Here is a 27,561-nt window from a genome sequence, read left to right as displayed (position 1 = left end):
CTCTGGGAAGCTGTTTCTGCTCACATACTTCCCAACTAGTCTGGGTTGGTGCCTCTTCCCTCCCACACACCCCACCACAGCTCCTGTGCATACGCATGACAGAGCCCATTGCGCATCAAATGTGCCCATGTGCTTGCCTATTTCCCCATCAGCTCTCTAGCCACAGGAAGGCAGAAACAGGGGCTGGCTTTGCTCTACTGAATTCCTAGCTCCCAGCACTGTGCCTGGCAGAGAAGAGTTGTTGAGCAAAGATATATGTTGATAAATGAATCATAAGATGTTAGAATCACAAAATCACAAAATTTTAGAATCATGGTGAAACATGAAAGGTAAAATATAATCATATGATTACAGACTTAGAGAGTATTAGAAACACAGAAACTGAGAATCCCAAAAATAGGATCTCAAGGTTAGAAGAATTTTTGTACAGGCATCTTGTCAAGGACTGTTAGTGGATTAGGAAATTCTCAGGTGTGCCCTTCGATATTATTTAACTTATATTTTTACATGTAATTATGTAAATATTAAATTATGATGATGTTTTTAAAATATTTCATTTTTGTGTCCTTCCATAATATTTATTCAGCACCTAATTTATTTATTAATCAGTATTTATTGAGCACATACTAGGTACCAGACACTGTGCTAGGCAACTGTGTTAATTATCTATGGCTGCATAACTAATTACCTTGATTTAAAATAGCAAACATGTATTATCTCACAGTTTTTGTGTGGTAGGACTTCAGGAATGGCTTAGCTGGATGGTTCTGGCTTAGGATCTTTCATGAGGGCAGTCAAAGTGTCAGCTGGGACTGTGGTCACCTGAAGGCTTGACTGGAGCTGGACAATCCACTTCCAGTTTGGCTCATTCACATGGCTGGCAGTTGGCAGGAGGCCACAGCTCCTCTGCTTATGGCCGTCACTTGAGGATTGCTTGAATGTCCTTATAGTATGGCTGCTGGTTTTCCCACTGTGGCTGATCCAAGACAGCAAGTTGGAAGCCATAATTCCTCTTATGATCTAGCCTCAAAAGTCACACTTGAGTGCGCTGTGTTGCAAGTCTTGGTACCCCTTTTGAAGAAACTATGGCATTAACAAGAATCACTTGGAGGGTGGCAGAGTGATCGTCAACAACACTGAGAGAATCCTAATGTCCTGTGCCCATGTGGAACGTATGTTCAATGACATGAGGAATATGCCAGAGGCCTTCAAAGGGACCAAGACAAGGCCTACAAAGGCACTGTCTACCTTACCCCTTATTGGGTCATCTTTCTGTCCAAGGGGAAGGATGCCATGCTGTCCTTCATGATGCCATTGTACCTAATGAAGGACTGAGGTCAAACAGCCTGTGTTTGGTGAAAACTTCATCAAGGGAACAGTGAAGGCCAAAGCAGGAGGTGGCTGGGAAAGCTCTGCTTTTTACAGGTTGATTTTCACAACAGGGGGCGCCATTAAGTGTGGACAATGGATGCTCCAGATGGCATCTCAAGCCTCCAGAAGTGAAGCCCCCAATGGAGACTATGGCTACTTTTCCATGCACAGCTGGGCCTATGTCTTTCCCCCTCAGTTGCCAATGGAATGTACCCCTGCCTTCTCGGCTACCCCTATCCACCGCCCTCACCCAAGTTCTATCCAGGACCTACCGTGATGGACTAGGCCATGGAGTACATGCAGCCCCCTCCACTGCCCTATCCTGGGTCCATGGAACCTCCAGTAAGAGGCCAGATGTCCCTTCCACTCCTGCAGCTGAAGCCAGGACTATAGAAGCAGCTGTCAGTACCTATTACAACCCAGGCAACCCATACAACCTCTACATGCCCACGAATCAGCCTCCACCACCTCCCAACTACCCCCCCAGAAGATAAGACCCAGTAGACCCCTTGCACCCTGCTGCCTCCCACCCTCATTGCTCTTCCCTACCTCTCCCCTTGCAGCAGTGCCTGGGGTTGGGGGAGGCGGGGAGGGCCTTGTTCTTCCAGGGCTGATTGTAAATAGTTACCATGAACTAGCCTCATAAGAAGGGGGACCCCGGCCTCTGGAGAGGTGCCTCCAGCTTCCCATGCTAGCTCGGAGCACACAGCTGGTTCTCCGTGGGGACACAGGGTGTCCCCTTTGTTCTTGTTTTACTCTAGTAGCTTCTCCCCACAAGGGACTCTCTGGCCACCTCTTCCACTGCAGTCCAGCTCCCTCGGTCCGATAGTCACTCCACACTCGATCTCATGAGCCCCATCACACTAGTCACATGTCCTCCCTGCTGGCTCCTGCCAGACCCCACTCACATTCCTCCATTGGTCTGTGGTCAGCTGTGGAAGGCCACCATCCTGTGGACCATCAGCCCACATTCCTTTCAGCCAGGCCCCAGCCCCAGTCACACTTCCTTCCCTGTCCTTGGTCATTCTGTTGCCACCTCTGTGTGACTTTAGGAGCTTCAATGTGAGCTCCCAGGGGTTGGGTGTGGTGGGGCAAGGCCACTGTGGCTGAGGAGGAACCCTCACTGCTTCCCTGCTGACATTTCTGGAATTTGTTTTTCCTCTCATTTCCCTCTAGCAGGGGCTTCTCGACTAGAACTGGAGAATGCATGTCTGTCCCATCACCCACTTGGGGGCCGCTGCCCCGGTGTGCTAACCGTGACCTATGCCAGTGCCTCAGCCTCCCTCTTCCCTTTAAGTTTCAGGCCCCCTGGATGCACTAGAATCTGCTCTTGTTTTTCCTGGACTGACCACGAAGTGAGGAGATGGTTATTTAAAGAGAATTCCCTATTTATTAGACAAAAAATCCAGTTAATATATTAATATGAAATAAACCCTGTTTGCACCTTGAAAAAAAAGTCACACTCTATCTCCAAAATATCTTAGTTATTGCACAGGACAGCCCTATTCAGTTTGGGAGGTGTGAATACCAGGAGATGGGGAAGATTGGGGCCATCCTGGAGGCTGACTGTCACAGAAGCATTGAACAAGACTGACGAAGTCCCTGCTCTTATGGAGTTAACAGTCTAGGGAAAGAAGGCTAGAGAAAGACAATAAATCCATAAACAAATAAATAGATGATTTTGAATACTTGTAAGTGTAATGAAGAAAATCAAAGAAGACAGTGAGTTAGAGCAGGGGTTGGTAAACTGTGCTCATGGGCCAAATCCAGCCTGCTGACTGCTTTTGTAAATAAACTTTTATTGTAACTCAGCCATGCCCCTTCATTTACATATCACTTATAGCTGCTTTCACGCTTTCATAGCAGATTTGAGTAGTGGCAACAGAGGCTATATAGCCTGCGAAGTCTCATATACTTAGCTAAGTTGATCAGGGAAGGCCTCTCCAAGAGGTAACATTGAGCAGAGACTTGAATGGTTAGGAGGAATGGCCAAGTGGCCGTGAGAAGAGCTGAGGAAAGAATGTTGTAGACAAAGAGTAAAGGCTGTGAAATGTGAACAGCTTTTGTGTGTTGAGGAACAGGGAGGTGGTCAAGAGGGCTGGAATGGCGTGGCCATGGGAAGATGGCCAAGTGGTAGGAGATGACCTCAGAGAAGTGATCAGGAGCCGGGCTATGCAGGGCCTTGAGGCCCTGGAGAGGAGTTTGAATTCTGTTTCAAGAACGATGGGAAGCAACTGGATGGTTTTAAGCAGGGAGAGGTAGGATCTGAAGAGGATGGGAGAAATACCTGGTGTAGTTTGGCCCCATCCCCTGAGCAAGACAGTGCCTCTGCCACCCACTAAATGCAGCCATCCCAGAATGTGTCCGTCTTGACAAGAGCCAGGTAAAGACCTTGGCATTATCCCTTGACTACATGTTCAGGAGTTGGCAATCCCCCTGACCAGGAAGTCCTTTCTTTTGGTCCACCTTGAGTCCCTTGCCCTCCCTTCCCAGCCTGCTTATTCTGGGTTTAAGAAATCTGTGAAGTTGGAAAGCACACTAGATTTTGAGCCTTGGATTCCAGACTCACCTGTGATCTTGAGAGACACAGGCAACCTCTCTGGGCTTCAGTTTCATCATCTGTAAAATGAGGTGAGAGTCCAGTATGCTTGGTCCAAGACGAGGTGATGACAAATGGGGATGTACTGGACACATACACCACCGTGCGAGGAAGAACATGCCAGGCGTATGACAGCACAGGGTGGGATAAACTTGTCCAGGCTGGGGTTGTGGCGTGGTCAGTGGGAAACAGGGCGGTTGGTCTGTTGGGAAAAAGCCTTCTTGCAAACTCTCCCTGGCTTGAATTTTTTTTTTTTTTTAACTTTTATTGAATCAAAATTGATTATACATATTTTTGGGGTTCAACATTAAGATATGTTGATCAAATCAATATTACTAGCATATATATTGTTACAAATCATAGTTATTCTTTATGCCCCTTGTCCAATCTCACTCCATCCCCCTCCCCCTCCCCTCCTCCCCCCCCTAATTATCCTAGATTTCTTCTCTCCTTCTGAAAGAATAATGGTTGCTCTGTTTCTTTGTTGCCTAGATGATCTGTCCAGTGCTGAGAGGTGTGATCTGGTCCCCCAATATTACTGTAGAGCAGATGCTGCTTCTGTCACTCTGGAATGGGCTTTGTGGAGAGAGACATCCTCTTCTTTTCTTTATCTCTGCTGGTGACTCTCCTTGTGTCAATGCACTCCAGTGGCTGGTGAACCATCTGCGTGGTGGTTGTGGTGTCTAGCTGCTTTCATGGCAGCCATTGTTTTTGTGGTGGCTGTGGTAGGCCACCCACATAGAGGTGATATTTTTGGCACGCTCCTTGGCACTGGCAGTGTGCCTGGTTGTGGGGGAGTCTGGTCCCCAGCTCTATTCCTCACGTCCCTGGGTGGGCCCTGAAGCGCTGGCATGGTGTGCCTGGTTGTGGGAGGGGGGGGTCTGATCCCCAGATCCATGCCTTGGGTCCCCAGGCAGACCCTGAGGTGACAGCCAAACTGGGGCCACTACAGCTTAGGGGAAGGGGAGGAGAGACCTACGGAGTGCATGAAGGCAGAAGCCACAATGAGAGAAAGAAAAAACTGCTCTGACCATTTCATACCATAGCTGCTTTAAGGCTGGAGTTGTTGAGCACATGGAGCAGGAGCCAGCAAAAGCAGCAGCTGTGCCCTTCTGATGGAGTTGCTTGGAGGCAGCAGGGGAGAAGAGGGCCTTGGTAGCCCCCAGGACAGCAAGACCACTAATAGGGTTCCCGTGGGCCCACATAGGAGCAAGGATCCACAACAACTGAAAAAATGGAGCCACTCAGAGGTGGGTGAGTCATCACAAGGGACTGGTGCACAGCCTGTCCTGTAGAAGTGTTTGCAGCACAGGCAGAGGAGAGATGGGCCCACCAGGGGAACACTGGGGCACAGCAAGGACAGCTGATCTGCACCCCAATCAGTGTAGAACCACTCAGAGGAGACTGGTCAGGAATATAGAATTGCATGGGGTGCAGTTTGATGAAAAGACTCAGCGTTTTTATACAACCCAGGTGCACTAAGTCTCTGGAGAGCCGGAAGTACCTATAAGGTCAATCATTAAACCATGAGCTGCACAAAAAGCCTTCCCCAGAGAAACAGCAGCAAAGCAGCAATTTAGCTCAACCACAGAGCTCAAGTACTGGTCTCAACAGTAAGTTCCCCCACTTTAGAAGTAAGCAAAGGACAAAAAATTAGTTCCGGCTCAGCCACACCACCAGTGCCTCAGGTCTGCCAGGGGATGTGAGGCATGAAGCCGGGGATGGACCCCCTTCCCCTCAGCCAGGCACATTGAGCCAGTGCCTCGGGCCTGCCCTGGGACCCAAGGGATGGAGCTGAGGACTGGGCCCCCCCTCCCTGCTTGAAGTTTGAACAACAAGGCAGCTCATTTTCTCACAGAGCCTACTGGGACAGCGGAGTTGGAGTTGTTTGGCTGGGGATGAGAGCTTGGAGGGAGGAAGGGCCTGGGGGCTTACTCACTTCAATGTTGACCTTTGGTATTAGAAAGAGCACAGGATCTGTTGTCAGAGAGGGTCCCGGCTCTGTCGGGGTCACATATTTGCCCTGTGTCCTCTGTATCCTCAGCTTTCTCATCTGTGAAATGGGAAATCTGACCTAACATGCTTCAATTGTAAGAGGTACATAGAATGAAAACACACTGCCAATTAAATTATGACATGATGCATTCTTATCATGTAGAATTTTTATTTAACATTTATTAAAAGATCTCTTTGAGTCTTAGACATAGTTTAGCATCCAGCTCATCTAGGCCACTTTTCTACTCGGCATCTTCATTGTTTGTATTTTTTCATGCAATATTGTCCTCCATGCCACTAAATGTTTTTGTCATGCAGCATTTCTCAAAAGAATGCTCCACTATCATCTCTGGGATTTTCTTCCAAGCTGCTTGCTCCTATTCTGCAGCTTTTGACCCTGGTACTTTCTTGCTGTTATCAGAAGGTGTCAATGGAAGGTTTCAGGAAACAGCCAGGACTCACGTCCCTTTCCCAAATGGTCCTTAAATCATTTGTGATGAAATACAAAGGAGGTGTAGTGGTCCAGCCAGGCCACCAGAAATAATGATCAGAACCATTTAGGTTATTACTGCTACCTGATATAACCAACAGCGATCATGGGATGTCATTGATTTAAAGACACATCTTAATTTCAGAGGTGTCATAATATGAAAAAGGGCATGTCATAGAATTTTTTAAAATGTTGCAGTAACTGTGGCCTCTCAGTGTTTATATGAGGATGAAGTGAGATAAGTCTGTGATGGGCCCTGACCACAGGCCCCAAAGTGTCCGGATCAGCAGTGGCCACTCCCTTGGCATTGCCCAACTGTCCCCTGACTCTTCTCAGCCCAGGGCATTGCCCTCCCTTGCAGGGTTGTCTCAGTTTATGGCAACAATCACTGCCCCTGCCAGACATGATCTCAAAGTCATAAAGGCTTTTACAGTTTCACTCTCCCCCTGAGATAAGCCTGCGGAGCCCTTCCCAAGGCCGGTGAGCAATCTCAGAGCCACAGGGGGAGGGACTGGGCGTTGCACAAGTTGGGAAATGGAACAAGTTTTATGGCCCCAACTTCTCTAAAAATAACACGTTCTTAGATCCTCAGCTTCAATCTGCTGGTGAGACCTCAGCACCCAGAGCATAGTAATATTCGTTCATTCATTCATTTGATAATCTGGGAACAGTGTGCAGGATACACCAGCATGGATTTTCTTACTTTGCCACTATTAAGCTGTATGTGTATTGTTCCCCTCGTTTGTAAAACAAGGACAGTCCATTTCACCTACCCTACAACCTCACCAAATTGATTACTAAGACATGGAGTATGCCAACACACTTTGCACATAGTAGGCCCGCAACAAAGCTGCCAGAATCCCTCTTATTCACTATCTATATGATAGTGAATAAGTCTCCCTTGTCTTTGCCATCTCCTCTTCCTCTGTCCAACCTCAATGTTGGCGTGACCCAGAGTGAAGTCCTCCCCTATGATCTGTTTGCTAACTCCACTCCCTCTTTCAATGAGCTTAAGCAACTACTTGGCTTTTTTTCTTTCATTTTTTTTTTAAGGTATAATTTCCATACATGAAAACTCACCCTTTTCAGTTTGTGCTTCTGCAAGTTTTGGCAAATGTGCATGGTCATGTAACCACGTCACAATCAAGAGTTCACAGAACATTTCTATCATCCCATGCTCCCTGTCCTATGCACCTTTGTATTCAAACCCCCAGCCTTAGCCGTGGGCAACTACAGATCTATTCCTATGGTTTTGCCCTTTCCAGAATATTGTATATAAGGGATCATATGGTCTTCTGAGCCTGGCTTCTCTCAGAATCATGCATTTGATTTTTTGTTTTTTCTCATTTTAAATTTTAAAACTTTTTTTTTTTTTGTGGCTGATCACTATGGGGATCCAAACCCTTGGCCATGTGTTGTCAGCACCACACTAACAAAATGAGCATCATGCATTTGAGATACATGTTGTTTCTATAAGTAGTGTTTGCCTTTCTACTGCTGAGTGGTATTCCCATTTGACTTTTAAGCTTCCCGTATATGTTTAGGATTTGGATTTCTTATCTCCAGCCTCAGCTTTCCCCTGAGCTCTAGACTCATATATCCAGTGCTTCCTTGGATGTTTAATTGGCACCTCAAACAACACACTCTAAACTGAACTCTTTGTTTTCTAACCCAAACCTGCAGCTTTCCCAGGCTTCCGTGTGACCGCAAACGCTAACACCTGCCCCACGATTATTGCTTTTCTTTTCTTCACACACATTAGCAAGTTCTGGGCAGTTCTACTTTCAAAACCAGCTCTCACCACCACCACCTGTATCCGTTTTCTGTTGCTGCATAACAAATGACCACAAACATGGTGGCTTAGACAACGCCCACTTGTGACCTCATAGCTCTGTAGGCCAAAAGTCCAGACGTGGCATGATTGGGTCTTCTGCCCAGGGTCCTACACAGCTGAAATCAAGGTGTCAGCTGGTCTGTGGTTCTACCTGAAGGCTCTAGAGATGGATGCAAGCTCATTCATGTTGTTGAATTCAGTTCCTTATGGTTGCAGGATTGAGGTCACCATTTCCTTGGTGGTGGTCGTCTGGGGGGTCACTCTCAGCTTTTGAAGGGCATCTGCATTCCTTGTCATGTGGCTCCCTCCATCTTTAAAGCCACCAACAGAGAATCCTCCTCATGTGGAATCTCTTTGATGCTTCTAATTTCATTTGCCAGAAAGAACCCAGTCCCCTTTAAGAGTTCACCTGATTTAGGTCGGGCCCACCAGGGATAATCTCCCTATCATAAAATCAGCTGGTTTTAAGAACATCTGCATGATCCGTTCATAGCAGCACCTAGATTAGTGTCTGTATAACTGAGACAAGGTATGTATGCACCAGGGGCAGAAATCCTGGGGGCAACTTTAGGATTCTGCCTACCACACAACCTTAGTTCAACCTGCCCTTTTCTCTCACCTGGACTGCTGCACAGACTACCTCTGGACTTCTCTGCTCCCACTCTTGTTCTGCAGTAGTCCATGCTCTACACAGCAGAGTGTCCTTTTAACAACATGAAGTAGATTGTATCACCTTCCTATTCAAACACCTCTAAAAGCTTCCCATTTCACCTTAAATAAAATACAAGATCTTTCTTGTGACCTAGAAGGCCCCACCTGGTCTTGTTCCTGCTCACCTCTCAGACTTAGAAAAGTGCTCAATACATCATAGGAACTCACTAAATATTTTGTTGAATGAATGAATGTCTTTTGGATTCGTTCCCTCCTCTACTGCCGCCATCTTGGTGCAGACGTTACTCTCTCTGACCTGATTCAGTACAGGGGTGTCATCACTTGTTTCCCTGTTTACAGTCGCACCCCCTCCATTCTGTCCTCCACAAAGCAGCCAAAGTAATCTTTTAAAGATACAGATCTGGCCACAACCTTCCCTGCTCTCAAACCTCCAGTGGTTTCCTATTTCCCAGGAGAAACTCCAGCTTCCTCTATCTAGACTTTGAGGCCCACCCCTGACCTGTGCACAGACTAGCTGTCATTGCAAGTGTAATTCCAGGAGTGGGTTGAGGGCCTCCACTGGAATACAGGGAGATTTTAGGGATACATAGGAATGGCATTCAGTGGCATTGTCCCCAGAGTCTGTCCCATTACAGGTCTTACTTCCTTCTGAAAACTTTGAGAAAATCTCCATTGGGTAGGTGTATGTCCTTAGCATCTCTGTCATGCTTGTTAATTTTCCTTTTAAATAATAATTTTTTAAAAACAGTAGAGCTTTCCCTGGGCCAATTCTATCTGGCAACAGTTTAAGAATATTGTTTTCTTTTCCCTTTAATTTTGCAATCACCTCCTATTTACGGCAAATGATACTGTTTTCCCATTTATGTCAGTGACCTAAAGTTTAAAGAGAATGATTATTAATTGATTCAAAGAAAAATATTAAGTAATAGAAGGTACCATAGTCCTTGGCATGGAAGGTCAAGGTCATGGGCAATGACTGGAGGTTGGGAAGTGCTGGCTTCTGAACTCCCTTCCATCTATAGGGTTCCTGCTGCCTCCTCTAACCTACTGCTGGTTCTCCCCTTAACTTGAATGTGCTTCTGTCCTTTCTCTGCCTCCTTATTGCCTCTGAATCCTTGTCCTTCAAAGTGCACTCCACTCCTGTCCCCAGACCGCAGTGTCTGTCCCTCCCTACCACCTCACCAGCTGTCACACTCTCCTTTGGCTCTTACTGTTCAGCTGCTTTTTATTTCTCCCTCTACAAGTGAAAACTGTTGCTCCAGGAGGGAGGCACCTCGTACTGCTTCTTTGCAATCCCAGGATGCCACAGGATGGGGCTTTGCCTGTTGACATGTGTCAAAGGATGAACTTTCCACCGTTCACACTACTTCTGTGCCCACCACACGGTCATTCTGTGCCCTCAGTGTCCTCCTCAGGCCCCTCATGGTTGCCTCCAGAATCACACAATGGGTATTTGATCAGCTGTCACACCAGCTATGGACCTTGGACAAGTCCCTTCCTCCTTCTGGGTCTGTTTCCTCATTTGTAAAACAGAACAACAACAATAACTGCCTCGGAGGGTTGTTGTGAGGATTAAGTTATGTCCAGCAATGTTTGGCAAAAAGGAAGATCTCAGTAAATGTTGTCCTTGGCATCACCATTTGGTTTTTAGCTCTGCCATTGTCAAACAGCTGCATGGGACCTGTGATCCAGGTCTCTTAGACCACGCATGTCTTGGAATTTGCATATGACACACCGATTCGAGAAATGCAGATCAAAGGTGATCTGGGTTCTACAAATGAGGAAGTAGGGCAATCTCACCCATTTGGGATGACAAGTCATTCATACTGCATGGAACTTCTTTGGATCGTCAAATAGCCTATCACTCAGGGTCCTTTCTACTCTGGTCCCCACTCTGAGAAACGGGGCTCCATTTGGGAGGATGGGATAAGAAGCTTCTAGTAGCGTGGCTTGGGAAACCACCTTTGTAGAGGGGCTAAAAGGAGGAACCTTCTCAGAAGTCCCGATTCTTAAATAGGCCACATGGGTTAGTAGGAGAAGCATGGGCTCAAGACCTGGCTGAATCACTCACTAGTTGTGTAGCCTTGGACAAATTCCTTTACCTTTCTGAACCTCTGTTTCATCATCTCTCAAATGGAAATTTTGCTATTTGTCACCTAAGCTGACATTGTTTAGCAACTGAAATGGAAACCAAACTTGAAGCTCTGGCCACCTGCACTGAGAACTGAGATTAACTGGAGCAAAGGGCTGATGAGGTGGAGGAGCCAAGGCCAGAGGAATTTATGGCAGTCCAGGGTTTATGGTTTTGATATGGATTTATTAAGCACAATTTAGGACTGAAATAGTCTCCTCTGGCCCCCACCCCCCATGTCCATGCTGGCAGCGGCATGGGCAAGGCCTCCAGTTGCAACATAATGGAAAACATTTCCTGGTGCTGATGAGCGGGGAAAGGGAGGGGAAGGCGGGAGGGGCCCCCGTGATGAGGCAACAGCTCATGGGTGCTCTCGGGCCGGAGAAGTTAACCGTTAGCCTCTCACTCAGAAGGGGCTGCTTGAAGAGTCCACTTGCCCTGCTCATGTAACGGTAGCTCTTACGGTTACTATTATCTCACTCAATTGATCCTGACAACACCCCTTGAAGGAGATATCATTCCCATTTCACAGATGAGGCTAGGAGAGTTGGAGTGACCTGCCTAAGGTTACACTGATCACCAAGATGTGTGACTTCCAGACCACAGCTGTTGTCCCCACCCTTTGGGAAGAGCTGAAAGGGTCACCTTACTCTGCCCTCATACCTGAGTGCCACCATACTGAGGCTCCCTACAATCCAGCCCTCAGTGAACGCTGTGGTGTGCTGGTGAATGTTTAACAACTGGCTCTCCAGGAAAAAAAAAAAGCCCTAATGTATATGGTTTGCCAATTCTTGTGGTGTAAATGCTCTCACTGTGGCCAATATCAGGTTGTCAATATGACATCACTGAACACAGAGTCAGGAAGAGAAGCTAACAACTTACTCTCACAGGCTGGCTCCAGCATGTGAGGCTGTGGTCTGGGGTGCCCAAGACAAAAGGCCATCTACCTTGTTTAAAAGGGAAAAGGACTAAAGTGGCAACAGACGTGGCTGGAGATTCTCAAGAGCATCCCTTGCTTTTATTACTATTTAAAACAACACTCTTATGAAATTTCCCCATGTCTATTCATCTCTCCTATTGCTGGCAGGTTGAAGTGACCCAGAAAAGGGCCCCATCTTGGACCCTGATGATAGATGACAGACCCTAGGCCCTCTTGTCATTCTTTCAGATATTTCCATCACTGTCTCCCTCATCCCTCCCCTGTTCAGGAAGGAGGATCAACTTTCACTCTTTCCACGCACTGAGTACTTGGGGTCAAGGAACCAGAGCTAGATTCCACCTCTGCCTCTCAAGGAAAATCACTTCCTCTGAGCCTCAGTTTCCTTATCTATAAAGTGGGAGTTAGTCATATTGTGTAACCTGCTTATCTTTTTTTTTTCCTTTTTTGTCTTTTTTCGTGTCCGGCAACGGATCACAACCCTCAGTGTCGTGCCCGTACTGGACCGGGACCGGCAACGGGATCGCAACCCTCGGTGCTGCGCCCGCACCCCACTCAGCCAGTGAGCGGGAACCGGTCTGCATGTGGTATCCGAACCCTCGGCGGGAGCGCCACCGCGCTCCCACGCGGCGCACTGTAGCAGTGTGCCACCGGGCCGGCCCCGAACCTGCTTATCTTGATGTGAAGACTAAAAAATACTAATGGATAATGGAAGCATTTTGTACACTGTAAAGAACTCTAAAACTATCCTCATTCTTATTTCTAACACCCGAAAGGAAGAAAAGACACTCATCCAGGGATATAGAAAACATATGCGCCATTTATTTTGTTTTATAAACTTTTGTCAAAACACACAAGAGTAAGAAATGTTTTTTTGCTTCTTTGCCACATGGGGCGGCAGTGACGGGGGTGCAGGGGTCTGCATAGGACCTAATGACATTCACACCCACAAGAAGATGCGGATCTGTCTGATGGGTCCCAGCCCACTTTTGGAATTGCTTGATGTGAATTTCACAATTCATCTTAATCAGGGCAGATCAGAAAAATTCGGCAAAAGTAATTGGCTTGGTCATCACAAGAAAGCAAAGAGCATCCATTTCTGACCCTCTGCTCTCCTCTGTCACTCTTGGGAGAGCCATGTGAATTCTGGAAGCTCCTAAGAGCTGCCAGAAGAAGAGGGTGTCTTGGTGGAGGATGTATGGTGCTCACACTTGCCCACCAAAAACCCTTTTTTAATCCATAAGATTTTATGTTTTAGGACCACAACTCAGGTAGTGTACACACACACACACACACACACACACACACACGCATGCACACACGCACACACGCACACACACACACGCACACACACACACACAGAATTTCCAGTGTGGTGTCCTCAGCTTAGAATCAGAAAAGTAAACTTTTCATTGTTTTCTGTTTCCCATATTGCAATAAAGTTATTAAAGTAGGATGGATTTCTCCTCCAGAAAGGGTGTGTTTGGGGTTGAGGATCTATCCCCTGCCCCAGAAGACTGCTACCACTAAAGGCCACTGTTACCCCACTCCACTGCATGGGAAATTCTTACCTTAACTTTGTTCCCATGACACATGCCTGGGCAACACTGGGGGGTGGAGGAAGCAAAACTGGGAACAACCGCAAAGACCAGAATGATTCCAGCTTCCCTGCTTGCCGCAGACCAGTCTGAGCCATCTAGCTGGGATTTCTGAGGCACTGGAGTGAGGGTGGCTGAGGAAGGCTGAGCGATCTGAGCAGGGAGCAATCTCTCCTGGGATTGGAAACGTGGCTTGGTGGGGGTGGGGAAGACCAGGCTGACAGCCCTGGGGATGCGGAGGATTCTCTTGGATGTACTGGCCCCAGTACAGCTCTATGCCTCTTCAGCAGAAAGGAACCATCAGTAATGGGAGAATTTCTGGGCACTGAGGTACTGCCCCCCCAACTCAGAAGGACCAGGCTTGGGTGGAGGGTAGGTAGTCAGTCTAATCCCCTGCCTATTCTCACCTCCAGCCCCAGGACACATCCCTTTTATTCCTACTGGCATTTTCCATAATCTAACCCGAGCCGCCAAGATTCTGCATGGGTGAGGTGCTGGCTGCTACCTCTTGGGGTTTAATGTTTCCAGGATGCATCTTGAGTGACGCTCCCTAGAGCAGATCTCAAATTCAGGCCTTCTTACACCTCTCTTCCCCTCATTGAAACTGGCCCACCCTAGGGTTGGCCAGTTGGCTTAGTTGGTTAGAGCGTGGTATCACGACACCAAGGTCTAAGGGTTCAGATCCCCATACTGGCCAGCTGCCAAACTGTCCCCCCACCCCCCCGACTGCCAGGCCAGATCAGTCTGTCTCACAAAAACCAGACCCCTGCCACCCCTCCCCTTGACTTGGGGAGTGAAGAGAGAAAAGGTGTCAGGAGTCATGAATTCTCCTTAATTTTTATCAGCAAACACAGTCCTAGACCCTAATGGCTTTTAGTGCAGCCTCAGGCCAATCTTAGTCCTGGGAGTGGGCAGGGCTCCTGGGAAGAATGAACCTTTGGTTTCTGAGGCTGGTGAAGGGGGAAGGAAGTCCCTCAACTCCATCACAGTGAGGACAGAGGGTCCCTTTCAGAGAAGATGTTCAGCTCCTGTGGTGAAGAGCTCCTGTTCTGCTCCTGGCAGACCTGGGTTCAAGTCCTGACCCGGCCACTGACTAGCTATGTGAGTTTCAGAAAAAATCATGTCACTTAAAACTCAATTTCATCTTCTGTAACAATCTCTTGGTAATAGAGAGGATAAAATGAGATGATGCGTATCAAATGCCTTAAGACAGTTCCTGGGAGTAAGAAAGAGCTGCAGACAGATCCTGGGGGATAATTCCTCCTGAGTATCACTGTGACCTGAGGATCTGCTTGTCCCTTCCTCTCCATGCCCAAGCCTCCTCACTTTCCCTCATCTAACCTCCTTTCCCCCTCCCACCTCTGTAGCTGTCCAACCTCTGCAGGATTGCTGTGTCCATCCTCTGAAAGCCCAGCTCCCTGCATGGCCCTCTGCAGCTCCTCTGGCATTTAGGCCCCACGCTCTCCAGAGAGCCCAGTCTCTCCATCACCTCTCACTCATCATTCTTCCTAACTCCAGGCCTTTGCCTCAGCTGTTCTCCCTTGCAATGTCCTGTCTCACCTGCTCCACCAGCCAGAATCCTACCCTTCCTCAAAAGCTTAGTGCAGTCTGCCTCTTTCCAGATGCTTTCTCTGCCCACTCCAGCACCCCTCCAAGTTCCTGCTGCAGTTGTCAATCTTGGATTGTTCTCTCATTGTTGGAAGCTTATAGGGACCATCACTCCAAATGCCCACCCAAGTCCCTGGAGAAGGAAGTGTGGTGGTGTTGGGGGAACAATGTCTTCCTTCTCAACAGTCTCCTGCATTCTGCCTTGCCCCAGTCAGCACTTACAAAATGTTCCCAGGAGGACTGGGGAATGGTTTCCAGGTCTTCCTCAGCCTCTAGAGAAGTGGCTTGGGAGAAGATGGGATGGCCAAGGAAGGTGACAGTGGAGGCTGGAGAAAGGCATTTGAGGTTTGGGCAGCAGAAGAGGGAGGAGTAAGGTGCTCCCATCTGACCCAGCCTCCCAGGGCTCTGTGTCTGGATACCATGACCAGCACAAGGAGAGAAGTCCCAGTCTGGGGGAGAAAGGAGCTGTGTTTAAGCAAGGTCCCAGATCATCTCCAGACAGCCGTCTTTCAGAGGTGGAGAGTTGGGGTTACATATGAATGAAGGTGAAGGCAGTGGCTTCAACATGAGAAAAGTTGTCCAAGGCAGCAGAGGACTTTCCAGCTGGGGTCTCCCCAAGTCAAAGCCCCATCATCCAGAGCAGGGAGTCGAGGGTGACAGTGGGATGTGTTCCTCAGCCCACGTTCTTGGGCCCTTTGGCCTTTCTATTACTGCTCTGGGACTGGCCCTGTTGTCACGCCTTCCTTTACTGTGACCAAGTGATCACTAGGCGCTCTCTGAGGGGGATGGGGGGAGCCAGCAGAGCCCCCGACCCCCAGCGGCTTGCTAGATGACTTCCTGCTTGGTGATGGTTGGCTGGGGGATGGCAGAGGGGGGCTTGACGATTGTGGCGATGGCTCCTGGCAGGAGCTTGTAGGGCTCAGACCCTGAGCCACCTGGTGGTGAGGGCTGTGGAGTCTCAGGGGTGGCTGGAGGGACAAAGAGAGAGATAAAGGCTACTCGAAATTCCAGCCTTTGGGGGAGTAAATGAAGAGCTCTGGGAAAGTTCTTCCCCCTCTCTGAGATTTTGTTTCCTCTTCTGTAAAATGAGAGCAATAAACTAGATAGTCCCTAAGGTCTCTTATGGCTCAAACCTTCTGTGAGTCCCAGATCATAAAGTCTAAGTTCTATGAGGTGTGGAAAGTCCTACCACTCATCTCCTCCACCATTTGATATGAAGGCTTGGGCTGCTTCTCCCAAACCAGGGCCCAGGTCTGACCCTTCCCAAAGGCAATGGGACATGTGACAGGGGTACTCTTTCCTGGAAGAAGCAGCAGCAGTTGATGAGACCCAAGGCTAACTGGCTCCAAAAATACCATTTCTTCAATATTTAGGAGATGAGTACAGAAACTAATTTGCTGTACCCCAATCACAGGTTCAGAGAATAACTTTGACCCAATTGGCCAACTTCATTCAATGGACAATTTTTTCAAAGGACAATTTCAATGAAATGTCATCTCATATCAGTGAACCACCTTATTCCATTGATAATCTTACTCTTTGAATAGCTTTGCCCAATGACAAACTCATTCTTTGGAGATTTCACCCCAGAGGATGGTCTAACCCAGTGGACATTCTTACCCAGTGGATAGTTTCATGCAATTGCCTAATGGATAGCCTTATCCAATCAGGCAGCCTTACTTCAATGAACACTTTTGCCTATGAACAATGTCACCTAATGGAATTCTCACCCAGGGGACACCCTCACCCAATGGCATACCTTATCACAAAGACAGCAGTAGAGGCTGTAAAACACCTCACTGAATAAACAGCCTCACTGAATAAATGACCTTAACAAATGGACAGCCTCACCCCTCATTTCCTACCCTGGAGCACAGAGAACTGTTGTGTTCCGGTTCTACTATCTATACTCAGTCTTCTCCTGCCTCCTCTCTTAGGCCCCATCGTCACCCCTTGCAGGGTAGAGCCCAGGTTGCCCACCTGCCTGCCCTCTGGGTCGGGGCCACTCACACATCTGTCCATTGCTGAGGTGAGTGGGCATCGTGTTGGCGACGATGACGTTGGTGCCCATGTGTTCCTGCATCAGGTGAGGGTGCAGGGGATGGTGGGCATGGGGTGCATCGCTGGAGGACCCTGCAAGTAGAGAGGGGACTAATCAGGACAAAGAGTCTGGGATAAGGACTGCAGGCCTTGAGGCACCATCTTGATCAGGTGTGGCCAATCAGCCTACCCATCCAACACTGATGTGCTTAGTGGGGACCTTCCTTGGTTAGTAAAGGGCTTCCCATTCCTATTCATAGGTTTCATGAAGGTACTGAAAGGACAAAATAAGCAAGAGAACAAAAGCGATGTGAAAGAAACAAGGAGCATAGAAGGAAGCTCAGAGATCATTTAAATATTGTAATGGGTAATATGTTGGTTGCATAATAATTTAATGGATCTAATCAATGGCTCTTGAAGCTCCTCGGCATGCAAATCCTTCAACCATTTGATTCCAACTCAATTTTCAGCCTCTTTCCCATATCTCTGCTTCAGCCAAGCTGACCTACTTGGAGCATCTCTGTGTCCTCTGACTTTTTCTGTCTCTATGCTTTTGCTCACATTGTTGCTTCCATCAGAGATGCCTTCTCCACCCCTATGTCCATACGTCCAAATCCCAGGTCAGATGTTTTCTCCTTTTGGCAGTTGTCCTGATTCTCCCCACTCTTCTTTGCTTGGAATTCTCACAGTAATTCATCTATAACCCAACTTTTTGGAACAATCACTTCTTCTGTCTATAAGCATTTCAATTACAGGTATATTTTTCTTCTTTCCTTGAGGGTCTAGTAAAAGTGTCTGGAACACAGTAACAGCGTCAAAAAATGTGTCAGGGAGTGACACCATAGTGGGTGTGCTTTAGTAATAGGCCATGGTCAGTAACATGACAAAAGTGGAATTTTAAGGTTGCACGAGGCCTCTCTAAAGAACATCTGTTCCAATGATAACTAACAATTACCAAGCACCTATTATATGCCAGGTACTGTTTTATAGCACTTTCCATATTTTACAGAATTGAATCTTCACAACAATCCTATAGGGTGGAATACCATTATTATCTTGATCTACAGATGAGATAACAGGACCTAGAAAGATTATCTTACCCACGTTTATTTGGCAACAGAACATAAGCTTCTGATCCTGATCTCAGCGATGCCATATTCACAGGGTCAAAGTAAGAATGAAATATGCTACCATATGACAGCAGTTCTCAACGGGGGATAAGCAAAGAATTATCTAGTCTCAAATATCAATAGTGCTGAGGTTGAGAAACCTTGCCCACAGCCACGTCATCATCAGTGACTGCGTCACCTCCAAAATCTTGAGTTCAAGCATCCCCGCTTTGATTTTGCCTCCTATCTTTCCAGCTCAACAAATCTAGTACCATCATTGCAAGAATTCGTCAATCCTACTGAGGCTGTCAATTCACTGACACCCATGTTTTACTATCTGTCACCCCACCTTTATTTCTCTTTGAGTCCAGCCAAGATTCCATGATCCATCATTACAGTCGCCCCCTCGCAGTCATCCTCAGCTCCCAGGCAGCTCCCTTCACGGTCCGACATTCTCAAGGGTTGTCCACTCTATCTCCCTTCTTCACTTCTGCACTCCCTCACCCTGTAACATCCTGCAAGCTGGTTTCCATTCTCCTTGGCCTCGGACACTGCTCAGCACAATTGCCAGGAGCCTGCGTGTTGCCAGTCCAAGGGACACCTCCCTTCCTCCCTCTTTCTCTCTCTGTCCTCTTGAAAACACACTCTTCTCTTGGATTCTGGAATTGCCCTGGTTTTCTCCTATCTCCCTGGCTAGTCTTCCTCTGTTCCTTCCATGACACCCCCTCTCCTGCTGACTCCTAAATACCAGACTCATACATTCAGTGGCCTCGATAACTCAACTCGGATATCTAATTGTCGTCACATGCGTAACCACAGTCCAAAGTGGATCTCTGGGGTCACTCCTCACCACCACGCCCCTACCCAGCCCCAAGCTGTTTTTTCTCGGTCTTCCCCATCTCAGTAGATTACTCCACCAGCATTTCTGCTACTCAAAGCAAAAATGTAGACTTTGTCCTTGATTCTTCTTTCCTTCACACCCCACATCTGATCAGCAAATCCTGTAAGTTCTTCCTCCAAACAGATACTAGAGTTTATCTACACTGCTGTACTTCCATGGTCCAAGCCTCCATCATCCTTCACATGATTGGAGATGTAACATCCTCACGGGTCCTTTGCCTTCATTTGCCAACCCCCAAAATCCACTCTCTATCCAACAATCAGAGCAGTTGTCGAAAACATTAGTCTGATTTTCACTCTCCTTACAATATCTGCAATGAGAATATAATCCAAATTTCTGACCATGGCCTACAAAGCCATATGTTTATGATTTCGTTTCTGCCCAAGCTCAACCTTCATCACTTACAACTCCTCATCTCACAACCTTGTCCTTCTCTCTCAAACACACAAACCTCTCCTGCCTCAGCGCCTTGAACTAGCTACTTCTGCTTGGAACGTTCTTCTCCTGGATTTTAAATCCTCTGCTTGCTTTCATCCATCAGGTCTTAGCATAAGAGTCACCACTGGCCTCACTTGGCCAATCTATCTTCAGTTAAACTCTATCACATTACCTGTTTATTTCAAAATCTGTAGTTATCTTCTTTATTTATATACTTGGTTACTGTCTGTTCCCATGAGCCTTTATACATGCATGCATGTGCATGCACATGTGCACACACACACACACACACGCCCTCCAGGAGGGCAAAGATCTTGTTCTTTGCTGAATCTCCAGCACTTAGAACAGTGACTGGCACACACTAGGCTCTCAGTGCCTACACAATTTTCTGGTGAGGAAACTGAAGCATAGGCATGTTAAGGGACCTGCCCAGAGCCACACAGTGAGGAAGTAACGGGCTGAGAGTTGAGCTCAGGTCTGTGTGAGGCTTCTTTCCTGGAGGGTTTCCCCACCCCGCCCCTCCTGGGCCTGATACAGACCTCCCAGCAGCATCTCCTGCAGCAGGTTGTCAATCTTGGCCATGCCAAAGAGCTTGATGAACTGGATCTGCTCGATCATCTGCCAGGTGATGCTCTGCAGGGTGGGCAGCAGCAGCAGCAGCTCGCCAAAGCGGCCACGTGAGTCATACTGGCGGTCATTGATGTAGTCCTCCAGGCTCACCTGCACCTGGGACCGCAGCCGCTTGATCTTGCTCGGGTCGCTCAGCCCCTTGGCATCTGCAATGGGAGGGGGCGAGCAATGGAGGGCAGCGGGGCCCAGCTGGAGCATCTGGGGAATCAGGACCCAGATATCTCCTGACATGGGGGGACCAGAGGGAGGCCTAGTGACCCAAAGTCACATAGGGAGTCTTCAGCAGTGCTGGGACAAAGATTCAAGGTCCTCAACAACCAGGGTACACTAGCACAAATTGTGACTTCCTAGACTTGGGCAGAAAAAGGTTTCTGTTACATTTCCTAGGATATCAAACTGGGGGAGTGAGGACTAGTGAATGGAGGGTGGGACTTCAGAAACACACCCAATAGGGCACCCAGCAACCTCCCCATCTTACCCATGGGGAAATTGAGGCACAGAGCACGGAAAGGATTTGCTCCAGGCCACACAGCCCGTTTTTGGCAGATCCATGAAGTGAACTTGGGGCTTCTGACCCACAGCTGAGTTTCTACCATCCAGGTCTCAGTTCATGCTGTTTCTGCTGCATTGGAACAGTACCTCCTGCCCTGGCTCCTGCCGCCTATCACCTGGGGATCAGGTTTCACCTTCTTCAGGAAGTCTTCTCCATTTTGCCCTCCCAAGTCTGCACTGTAAATGTCCATCATGTCCCCAGGTTCTGTGGCTCCTCCGTCACTACTGCCCACACTGAATGCGTCGTCTCTTCCATTAGACTGTGAGCTCTGTGTGGGTAGGCATATGTCTAATTGCCATTTTAAACCCACCATCTAATACCTGGTGTAGTCAATATTTATTGAATAGGTAACTGGATGAGGGGAAGGGTAGATGGATGGAAGCATGAATGAAAAAAAATCAGTGAATAAATTCTAGATCCTTTACCCAATGCAATACTTTAATCTCACCCTTCAAGGAGGTAATGCAGTCATTTCTCATTTCCTCTTTTATGGACAAGGGAAATGGCAGAAAGAAAATTCATCTACAGTTCCAGTGGGTTTTCTCCACTGAGCATGTTTGTGCATTATCTCATTCAGTCAATGAACATTTACTGAGCACCTCCTGAGATATGCCAGGCCCTGAACTAGATCCCTGGTTGCTGACTCAGTCCAAGCATCAGTAATCCTGCACATTTCACTCAGCAATTACCCCTGTTCAGTCCTGTGCCAAGCACTGCAGGAGTATACAGCCTAGGCAAAGCTCTATAGGAAAATCTAACTAGAAATCTCACCATCCAGGAAATGGGGACTAGTGCATGGTAGGTAAGAACATGGGCTTGAGAGATAGAGATTGACAGAGAGCCTGAAGTTCATATCCGAGCCTTGCCATTTCCTGTTTGTGTGGCTTTGGGCAAGTTAACCAATATCCCCGTGCCTCAGTTTTCTTATCTGCAAAATAGGGATAATAATAATTCCTACCTACAGGTACCTCATAGGTACCTCGCAGGTACATGTAAGATAATTCATATAAAGTGTTAAAATGGTGCTTTAGTGAGCATGCAATAAATGCTGGTCATCTTCTTTTTCATTACTGTTATTACTGGAAGTGTCTATCTTAGACAGGGCCCTTGCACTGAGAACGTGCCTGGCATACAGTAAATCCTCTCTAACATGTAAGGGAAGAAGGAAGCAAGCAAGCCTCCAGGGCTGAGGCACCTTGACATTGTGAAATGAAAATAGACTTTTCACAGAGACCTGATTACAAAGACTTTCTGTAAAGATGCAGGTGCAAAAGTCAGTACATAAGTTGCAAAGACATGGAAATAGCAAAAAAATACATTAGGAGGGTAGGGAAGAAAAGATGGGAATGGTGATGGAGAAGAATGAAATCCTCAGCCATCATAGGAGAAAAAATATGATTTAAGGTGGTTAAGTCAAGAAATATAAGGCTTAGCAGTTTATTTAGAACTATCGAGGTAACTGCCACAAGAAACAGTTAAAGGAATCGGAAGTGCTTCTCTTGGGAAGTAGACTTCAGGCTTCTCTTGGGAAGTGGGATGGGGAGAACTATTTCCATTTTAAGTATGTGTAGGTATTATTTTGCTAAAAATTTTTGAGGAGAGGAAGCAAAGATGGAGTAAAGGAAGGAAGATAGGAGGTAGGGAGGAAGAGGGGAGAGGGAGCAAGAGAAAGAAGGGAAAAGAGGGAAAGAAGAAAGCCAGGCCTTTGAGTCAGTGTGTCCTCTGAAGTCCCACCATCCCTTCGAACCTTGATTTGCCTCATCTGTTACATGGAGCTGTCCTGCTTGTCGTAACAATGAGATGAGTTGTGAACTGAGTGTAAATACTAGTAGGAGAAGTCTGACTGAGGGTCTGGAGCATCCGGGATGGGTTAGGAGGTGTGGGCTATACCTGGGTCAAAGAAGATGATGGCTTTGAGGCAGGCATACTCATTGTCATCGATCTGCAGCTCCTGGAAGGGCAGCACCAGCTCATCGAGGATGCGCATGGACACCCGGCTCATCTCCGCCAGCTCCGGGCAATGCCGAGGGACGATGTAGTCATTGCCTGGGTGGGTTGGGAGGGAGAGAGGAGGGGGCAGTCACCGTGGATTGACCCTTCTCCTTCAGCTTTGGCTCTGTGCTTGGCAAAGCAGCTGGTGCCCCTGGGAGGAAACCAGCAGGGGTTGTCACACCCATTTTACAGATGAGGAAGCTGAGGCCCAGATTAAGAGAGTGAGTTGCCTGAAGTCATCAGGCTGAGCATGAAACTTGGCATCTAGAACCCCTTTCACATCACCCAAGTTCCATTAACCAACATGACTCATAAGATCGATGACATTTGAGGGCCACTTGGGAGGCACTAAAGCATGAAGATTAAGGGACCAGATTTGGGAGCTGGAGTGCCTGGGTTGAGAGGCTGTCACTTATAGCTGGGTAGACTTGGTTACGTTGCCTAAGCTCTCTATGCCTGTTTTCTCATCTATAAAACGGGGATAAATAACGGAGCTTCCCTCAGAGGTGTGTCATATTAAAAGATGTAACGTTCATGAAGTAATTAGCATAGTTGCTGGCACACAGTGTGTGTTACATAAGCATTTAAATAATAAATATGTCATGAAGGCACAGGTGACATGGGCTGGGGGTTTGTGTCATTCCTGGCCATCTCTTGCTCCTACTCCAGAAAGAACATCAGAATGCATGAATTATTCCAGGCATAACCCTGATTGTGCTCCAACTTTAATGCTGGGGTAATTTTATTCCTTGTATTGGAGTGGGGTATTCAGTCGAGAGGCGAGTCCTGGAGTCTTCCATTTGCAAGCCTGAGGACAGGGCTATTCTTGGTCTGTCTGCCTCGCTCCTGCATGCCAAGGGAATGTCCCTTGCTGGGTGCATGTCGTGCTGGGCACACCCTCCTCACCTAGGAGCAGCACGTCCTTGAACACCATGGATCGCTTGGTGGCTCCGAGCTGCAAGCCTGAGGACAGGGCTATTCTTGGTCTGTCTGCCTCGCTCCTGCATGCCAAGGGAATCTCCCTTGCTGGGTGCATGTCGTGCTGGGCACACCCTCCTCACCTAGGAGCAGCACGTCCTTGAACACCATGGATCGCTTGGTGGCTCCGAGGAGCAGGTGCTCGCCAGCGTGGGCTCTGAGCAGGGCCACCTGGAAGAGAGAAGGGATGGTATCTGGCGTCTGCACCCCTGGGAAGGCTGCTCCCAGCCAACTCAATGATCCTGGACAAGTCGGCTTAATGTTCCCCTCTGTCTTTACCTGCCAGAACTATAAAATGGGCATCATAAAACTGCCGCCTTCCTCCCACAACTGATAAAACTAGGGGCCTGGAAAGGATTCAGCAGAAACTCGGAAGGGGAAAGAACATGGACTCAGAGCTGGGAGACCTCATGCTGATGTGCCCTTGAACTGCTGTGTCCTCGAGCAAGTATCTGCTCCCTGTGGACCTCCTCTGTGTGCCTGGTGAAACTGAATGACAGTCTGTGTATATTTTTTTGAGCAGAGGCTCAAAGGCTTTCCTCAGATTCCCAAAAAGTTCTAAAACTGTAGGTCACAAATCCTACCCATGGGCCAGCTACAGAGAATTATGAAGGATGCTTTATAAAAAAGCAAATTCTGAGTCTTTACTACCAGAGATTCTGATTCTTTATGTATGTGGTGGGCCCAGGGTTCTGCATTTAATAGTCTCCCCAGTTGATTCTGATGTGTAGTTGTGTTTGGGAAATCATTGGTCTGGAAGGTCTCAAGGGCATCTGCCCACTTGACATTGTAAGGTTCTAGGATTCTGACAAAGCGTTCTAAGAACTTGGATGTGGATGTTGGTGCTCAGGGCTGGCCCTTCCCAAGACAAAGCTGTGGTCTGGAAGGTCTCAAGGGCATCTGCCCACTTGACATTGTAAGGTTCTAGGATTCTGACAGAGCGTTCTAAGAACTTGGATGTGGATGTTGGTGCTCAGGGCTGGCCCTTCCCAAGACAAAGCTCTGAGCACTGGTCCCTGGCAAACAATCAGCTTGGCAGACCCCTTCCCCGAAGGGAAGACAGGCAGCCTTTGGAGACTGAAGTCCAAAGCAGGGGCCCAGCTAGCTCACAGGAGGACATCACCCGCCCTCCCTTTCAGAGCCATCTGCTTTAGTCCTTGCATGAGGACCAAAAGATGGGCTGGTAAAAACATTAGCAGGCTGGTAGCCTCAAGGATCTTATCTGCAAGGTTGGGATAGGGAGTTTGGAGGTTCTATAGTAAGCCAGCCTAGAAAGTTAAAATGTTTTTTTTCATTCACTCATTGATTGTTTATTCTTTCAGTTATCAAATGTTAAATGCCTACCAGTGCTAGACAGTTTTTTAAACAATGGGGATACAAGGGTGAAAAAGAGACACAAGGTCTCTAGCCCCAGAGAGCTCCCATTTTACAGGGGGAGGTGAAACAGAAAATAAAGTGGAGAACAAGTAAGTAAGTAGGACAGAGGGGGACAGTGCTAAAAAGGTAGAAAAGAAGAAAACAAGGAAGGAAAAGAAAGAAAGAAAGAGGGAGAAGAGGGGGGATAGTGAGGAAAGAAGGAAAGTTGGAAGGGAGGGGGAAGGTGAGGGCTGTGTGGTAAAGAGCAAGTGGGCAAGAGAGTCTGCATTAGTGGGGAGGTCAGAGAGGGTCTCTCTAAGGAGGTGAAACTGGTGGAAGTCATGGAAGATACCTGGCACATAGTCAGCATTCAGTAAGTATTCGAATGAATGAGGGATAGAAAGGGTAACGAATGAATAAATGAATGAATGAGCAAACATCTTGACTTCCTCTCCAGATCCAGTCCTTCCTGGGCAGTCACCTGTCCTTTCCCTTTCTATTCTGCCATGATTAGAACCTTGTGAAGAAGAGAGAAAAAGGGAAATGGGAAACAGCCTTGGAGGTGAGAATCCACTCTCCATGACAAGCACAAAGGGCGGCAAAGGCTGCTTATTATTGAGCGCCTCCTATGTGCCAGGCACTGTGCAGGGCATGCGCCAGTCACCCCGGAGGCTCTCCAACTGCAAGCCAGAAGATCTGGATTTGAATCCCAGCTCTGTGGCTAACTTGCTCTGGAAGTTTAGGCCAATTGCTTTCTCTTTTTAGGCCTCAATCCCGTTATCCAATGGTACCCAGCCTTCTAGGTCTCAAAGGATTGATGTCCAAAACACATCGAGCAGCAAACAAACTTAGGAGCTGGTTTCTGGGGCAGTGTTGACAGAATTGGGGTGTCCTTTGGAGGACCATGCCCCCCAACTCTCCCAGGTGTGCCCCACCTGAGTTGGGCAAGATGGGCTCTTTATATACCATGGATGGGGAGCTGGGAACCCTCCTGGTCTCAGGTTCAATCCCCTGACATGGTGGCTGTTTTTGGGGGTGGGCAGGCAGGTGGTGGGGGGGTGTTAATGATTGTCCCTTGTTATTGGCCACCCATCACTGCTTTCTGAGAATGCTCTGAGCCCCAGCCAGGGAGGTTTGGGTGGGAAATCGAGGTTAACAATTGCTCAGCTTGGGGGTATCTTGTTGCCCTGCTAAGTACCTGGGAAGGAACAGAAGGGATTAAACATTAATGTAGACTCTCCAGCAGAGGGGACCGGGGCCAGAGCAGGAGGAGCAGGGGAGAAGGTAGCGGCAGCTTGGACAAGATCCCTGCCCTGTCAACTCTTCTCAAGGGAGGAGAAATCCAGCCCCTGTGTGAAGCTGAGGACCAGCCAATCCAGTGTTTTCTCAGAGTGTCCCACTGTGCGATATTAACAGTTGTTCCAGGAGAGTCTGGGGGCCGAAGGGGTTGGAAAGCCCTGGTTTCCACAAAGTTAAACAGCTGCCTGGACAGCAAGACTTCTCAGATTTAAAAGACTGGCATGCACTGTTTGTCTCTTGTGTGCAAATGTGCAAGACAGGTAGGCAAATGTTCCAGGGGCTTCCCCCAAAGCTGGAAAGGTGGCCCAGTCCAACTCCCCTTTCCCAGACAGGGAAAATGTGGGGGCCGAGGGGGTGCTCTGGGCAGTGGCTGTCATATGTGGCATCTCAGAAACTCATCTATCCTCAGACACATACGACCCTCCCCCAGCTCATCCCCCCATCCCCGGGAAATTTTCAGATTCCAAAGAATGTACTTTGGGAAATAAAATTCTGAGTTAAACCGTCTTGATGGGATACAGGGAAGACACTAAGGTTTAGGGAGGCCAGCTGTGGTCTAGCAACTGCTCCATTACGTGATTTTGCACTTTGCAAACAGAAATGTCCTCAATCCTCCCAACTACACTCTGAAATAGATATTATAATTCCCTTTTTATAAATTAAAAAACTGAGGCTGAGAGAGAGGAAATAATTTGTCCAGGTTCACCCAGGGAACAAGTCTTAGAGCCAGAACTGAAGCCAAAATTTCCTGACCTCTGGTACTGGGTCCCTGTCAACATTTCCCCAGGAGAGCTGCATGGTGCAGTGGTTAGGAGCCTGGACTTTAGAGCTTCCCTGCCTGGTTCTAATCCCAGCTGTGCTGGATACAAGCTGTGTGACCTTGAGCAAGCTACTTAACCTCTCTGTCCTCCACTTTCCTCACCTATGAGATGGTAATAATAACAGTACCTATGTCATATGGTCATGGAGGGATTAAATGAGTTAATATTTGTACAGTGATTTAAACAATTCTGGGCACACATGAGCACTA

General features: G+C 47.8%; 1 protein-coding gene and 1 pseudogene across 4 annotated transcripts in view; one reads left to right on the top strand and one right to left on the bottom strand.

Moving 5' to 3' along the window:
* The first annotated feature begins 1,096 nt into the window (after nucleotides 1-1,096).
* On the top strand, nucleotides 1,097-1,865 carry LOC103596982 (annotated as a pseudogene).
* Nucleotides 1,866-15,216: 13,351 nt separating this feature from the next.
* The window catches only part of HNF4A (hepatocyte nuclear factor 4, alpha), a 61,375-nt gene continuing 49,030 nt past the window's right edge, over nucleotides 15,217-27,561 (bottom strand). The window contains exons 6-10 of one of the 4 annotated variants that reach the window (XM_008580776.1): nucleotides 23,960-24,047; nucleotides 22,797-22,952; nucleotides 20,263-20,499; nucleotides 17,246-17,368; nucleotides 15,217-16,203 (exon numbers count right to left, since the gene is read on the bottom strand). In XM_008580776.1, the coding sequence (XP_008578998.1) occupies nucleotides 16,061-16,203; nucleotides 17,246-17,368; nucleotides 20,263-20,499; nucleotides 22,797-22,952; nucleotides 23,960-24,047 (747 nt within the window). In that variant the 3' untranslated portion in view covers nucleotides 15,217-16,060. Of the gene's footprint in view, nucleotides 16,204-17,215; nucleotides 17,369-20,262; nucleotides 20,500-22,796; nucleotides 22,953-23,959; nucleotides 24,048-27,561 lie in introns of all 4 variants that reach the window. The other 3 variants (XM_008580774.1, XM_008580773.1, XM_008580775.1) reach the window with 3 other exon arrangements.

Source organism: Galeopterus variegatus, unplaced genomic scaffold (assembly GCF_000696425.1).
Source record: "Galeopterus variegatus unplaced genomic scaffold, G_variegatus-3.0.2 Scaffold2157, whole genome shotgun sequence".
In the NCBI taxonomy this organism is placed as follows: Eukaryota; Metazoa; Chordata; class Mammalia; order Dermoptera; family Cynocephalidae; genus Galeopterus; species Galeopterus variegatus.
The sequence above is the reverse complement of the archived record's forward strand: the minus strand, read 5'-3'. Positions and strand labels throughout refer to the sequence as shown.